The sequence below is a fragment of the Sinocyclocheilus grahami genome, unplaced genomic scaffold, assembly GCF_001515645.1.
Source record: "Sinocyclocheilus grahami isolate Dianchi unplaced genomic scaffold, SAMN03320097.WGS_v1.1 scaffold43.1, whole genome shotgun sequence".
NCBI lineage: Eukaryota > Metazoa > Chordata > Actinopteri > Cypriniformes > Cyprinidae > Sinocyclocheilus > Sinocyclocheilus grahami.
Window position 1 is genome coordinate 1874900 of NW_015505222.1, and position 4290 is coordinate 1879189.

At 37.5% G+C, this 4290-nt stretch overlaps 1 protein-coding gene across 2 annotated transcripts in view; it reads left to right on the top strand.

Annotated features, from left to right (window-relative positions):
* The window catches only part of nbeal1 (neurobeachin-like 1), a 69009-nt gene that overhangs the window by 17698 nt on the left and 47021 nt on the right, over window positions 1-4290 (top strand). For both annotated transcript variants that reach the window (XM_016268125.1, XM_016268126.1), the window contains exons 4-6: window positions 242-403; window positions 1606-1687; window positions 2588-2715. In XM_016268125.1, coding sequence (XP_016123611.1) covers window positions 242-403; window positions 1606-1687; window positions 2588-2715 — 372 coding nt within the window. The remainder of the gene's footprint in view (window positions 1-241; window positions 404-1605; window positions 1688-2587; window positions 2716-4290) is intronic.

The following is a 4290-nucleotide window of genomic DNA, read 5'->3' on the forward strand; positions in this document are numbered from 1 at the left end:
AAAGTTTGTGAATTGTGAATGGAATCGCGAGTTTGTGAATTGTGAATGGAATAACGAGTTTGTGAATTGTGAATGGAATCGCGAGTTTGTGAATTGTGAATCGAATCACGAGTTTATGAATTGTGAATCGAATCGCGAGTTTGTGAATTGTGAATCAAATCGCGAGTTTGTGAATTGTGAATCGAATTGAATTGTAAAATTTGTGTCATCAATTTCTGATGATTTTGCATGTGTGCTGCAGGTTGGAGGAGACGCCGCCCGTCATGACGCTGTTACCTGATAACATCCTGCAGGTGTTGCGTCTGCAGCTGCTGCAGTGTGTGCAGAAAGCATCTGAGGGACTGGAGCCCGAGCAGCAGACGTTGGCCCTCCTGCTCCTCAAGTTCCTCATCGTCATCTGCAGGTCAGACTCTGAGGGCCTGATGGGAGAGAAGCGCTTTATGACTAAGAAAAAACATTGCAGAAACAGATCAGTATTTGAGCTAAATGCACAAACTTACTCGAGTAAAAGAACTGTTTGCATATAGAGTCTCTTATGAAAATATAAAGTGCACTGAATCTCAGTAAAAACAGAAACTGGACACCTGTGATCCTGCTGAATGTTTCATGAGTTCTCCGAGCACCTGCTGCCGAGGGTTCATGCGTGGTTTCCACTTTCAGCGACACATCAAGACTTTTAAGGGTCCGACAGTGCCATTGCTCGAATGGCAGCTGCTACTCAAATGTACACACACACTTAATGAGGATATCCCATAGACTACTTTATTTAAGGTTGTTTAACATGACTCTAGTCAAACTCTTTTAGATGGTTACAGTTTTTAGATGTAAAAGAGACATTTTTCAGACATACACTACCATTCAAAACTTTGGGGTCAGTAATATTTTAGAAATATATCGTTTTATTCAGCATAGCTTCATACAAGGATGCATTAAATTGATCAAAAGTGACAGTAAAGATATTTCTAAATAATGTTACAAAAGATATATTATTTAAATAAATGTTGTTCATTTGAATAGAAAAATCATTGTTTTCCACAAAAATATGAATCAGAAATGTTTCCTGAGCAGCAAATCAGCATATTAGAATGATTTCTGAAGGATCGTGAAGACTGTAATGATTGATTGATCACAGGAATAAATTAGTTTAAAATGTTACAATAGCAAAATGTTATTTTAAATTGTAATAATATTTCACAATGTCATTATTGTTACTGTATTTTTTATCAAATAAATGCAGCCTTGGTGAGCATAAGAGAGTTTTTTCAAAACATTTAAAACATCTAACCGACCCCAAACTTTTGAATCTTAGTGTAGCTCCTGGGACGATAATGTCTTCTTCTGTGAACATATATTTCACATGCATGTCCACTCAGTAAGATGTTGTAATTTGTCCACTCACAGACTCTGTAGCGTCAGCTGGATGTCCTGCTTCAGCAGCAGTCAGTGTGTGATTTATGATCATAGGGGTGGCAGGGGAATCTCTCTGACAGCTAGAACTAATGGTCCTGTCATACGGCAGTCTGTCCAATACAGCTACACACATGCGCACACACGCACGCACACAGAGTTTCTCCACACTGACAGCTGTGTGATGTGTCTTGACAGGAACCTGTCAAATGTGGAAGAGATCAGCGCCTGTTCCTACATAAACCACATCATCACCATGACAACACTTTACATCCAGCAGGTCTGAAACTCGCTTCAAAATCAAGTTTTCTGTTTATCCATTTATTTTTTACTTTCTGTCCCCATTATTTAATGGTGGTCAAACTGTCCTGTTTTGCCCTCTTCCTCTTCCTCTTCCCTATTCTTTCCTCTTCATTTTCCAATTAATTCCTCTGCCTTAACTTTCCATGCCCCTTTACTCTGTTATTTCTCATTCTCTTCCTTTTCCTATCCTCTATTTCTAGTCTGTTCCTTTTTTACCTTTCCCTTACTTTTCCTTTTCTTTTCTTCCCGTTCCCATTCCTCTTACTCTTCCTTTTTCTGTTTTCTTCTTCATGTTTCTCTCTTCTTTCTTGAGGAAGACTAGAGGAAAGAGATGTGGAAAATAACAAATTAAGAGGAAATGGCAGGAAAATAAAGAGGGCATTTGGACTTCCATTTCCTCTCCTCTTTTATTGTTTTCCTGGCCTTTCCTGTTCCTTTCCTTTTCCTTCTCCCTGTTCTCCTTTTCCACTTCCTCTTTCTTTATTCTTCTTTTACATGTAATTTTACACATCCTTTTCCTCTAGCCTTCTTCCTTTTCGTGTCATTTCCTCTTCCTTTCTGTTTTTCCTTTATTTTCCTCTTTATCTTCCTTTCTCTGTATTCCACTTCTTTTCTTTTTCCATTTAATTATTATTTATTGTTTCCTCTTCTTCTATCCTTTCTTATCGTTCCTTCTTCCTGTTCCTTTTCCCGTTTTCCTCATCCTCTTCCTTTTCTTTCTTCTCTTCCTATCCCTTTCCTCTCCTCTCCTCTTATTCCTCTTCTCTTTTCTCTTTCCTCTTCCATTTTCTCTCTTCTTTATTGTCCTTTCTGTTTCTTCTTTCCCCCCTCTTTTCCTCAGTATTAAAGTAAATCAACTCTTTTTCTCTCTGTTTAGCTGAAGAGTAAGACGAAAGAGAAGGAGCTGGCTGATCAGACACAAGCCGAGGAGTTTGTCCGTCACGCTCTGGCCTTCTGTGAGAGTCTGTATGATCCCTATCACAACTGGAGGCATCGCATTCACGGGTGAGATATGCAACCAATGCCGATCCCACAGCTGAAGCTTTTCAGAAATAACTTAAATATTTGTCTTTGATGACACATGATGCATCTTACTACACTTTCACCCAATTGTCTAACGGGTAACATTTCTTGCATGCAAAAAATGCATTGTATGTAAACATCACACCTGTCAAATGCCAGTCATGCTTCAGTAAGAGGACATCACGGCCTCAGTTGTTAATCGCTTTGTACGAGCATGTACTAATCCAGACGTTTCCTCATGCACACTGAATAGGGCATTCTTAGGCTCCTAACTGTAGAATAAACCGGTGTTGTTTGGAGAGCTGCTCTGTTTAAAATAGCGGTGCAGAGTCAACGTTAAATCAAAACCATTTACTGAAAAAGTAAATCATTTGCTTTGCTATTAAATACTCCTGGTCTTCTTGTGAATGATTCATCAGTGCGTGTTATTTTAAAGAAAAAAAAAAGTTTGTTCAAAAAGATAAATCTTTTATCATGTTTTAACTTTTCACCTCTGAAATAACTTCACTGAGAAATAAAATACATTGTCTGCAGTGAAATGCGTTGTAAATGCTGCTTTAGTTATTCGGCACCACAATAATGACCAGCCAGTGGAGAATCTGTATGTGAAGGTTTATGTTACAAGTTATGGTATAGGTGTTGCTAACCCAAAGCGCTCAATCCAGTGCAGTTCCCTGTTATTCAGTAACATGAGCCACACAGATACACGCTGTCAAATGAGGCAAACACACACATATACAGTGAAAAACACAGCGGTGTTTGACCAATAAACACATGTCTTGTTCTACAAGTTCTGTGAAGAGCTGTTCATCGTTCCAGTCAGTGTGTGTGCGTGTGTGTGTGTGTTTTTTTCCCCCCAAGGTTATTTGAGGGCAGGTAACATGACTGGAGAAAATAACCTGGGATTGTGGCACAAATGCCACTGAAAATAATAACATATTGGGGGGAAAAGACTGCTCAATAGATATGTTTTTCAATGTTATCTAGTACTTTATATTTTTTATTATTTAAATTAATATATTATGGTTAATACATTCACTATTATTTATTTATTTATTTTACCTCCCCTCCAACTGGAGGGATTGATGCAAATAATTCATTCATAAAAATAATTACAAAATTTAAATTAAAGGGGTCATATGATGTTGCTAAAAATAACATTATTTTGTGTATTTGGTGTAATGAACTGTTTTATGCGGTTTAAGGTTCAAAAAACACATTATTTTACACATACTGTACATTATTGTTTCTCCTCTATGCCCCGTCTTTCTGAAACGCGTAGATTTTTACAAAACTCATCGGGACCTCCCCTCCAACTGGAGGGATTGATGCAAATAATTCATTCATAAAAATAATTACAAAATTAAAATTAAAGGGGTCATATGATGTTGCTAAAAATAACATTATTTTGTGTATTTGGTGTAATGAACTGTTTTATGCGGTTTAAGGTTCAAAAAACACATTATTTTACACATACTGTACATTATTGTTTCTCCTCTATGCCCCGTCTTTCTGAAACGCGTAGATTTTTACAAAACTCATCGGTCTGAAAAGCGA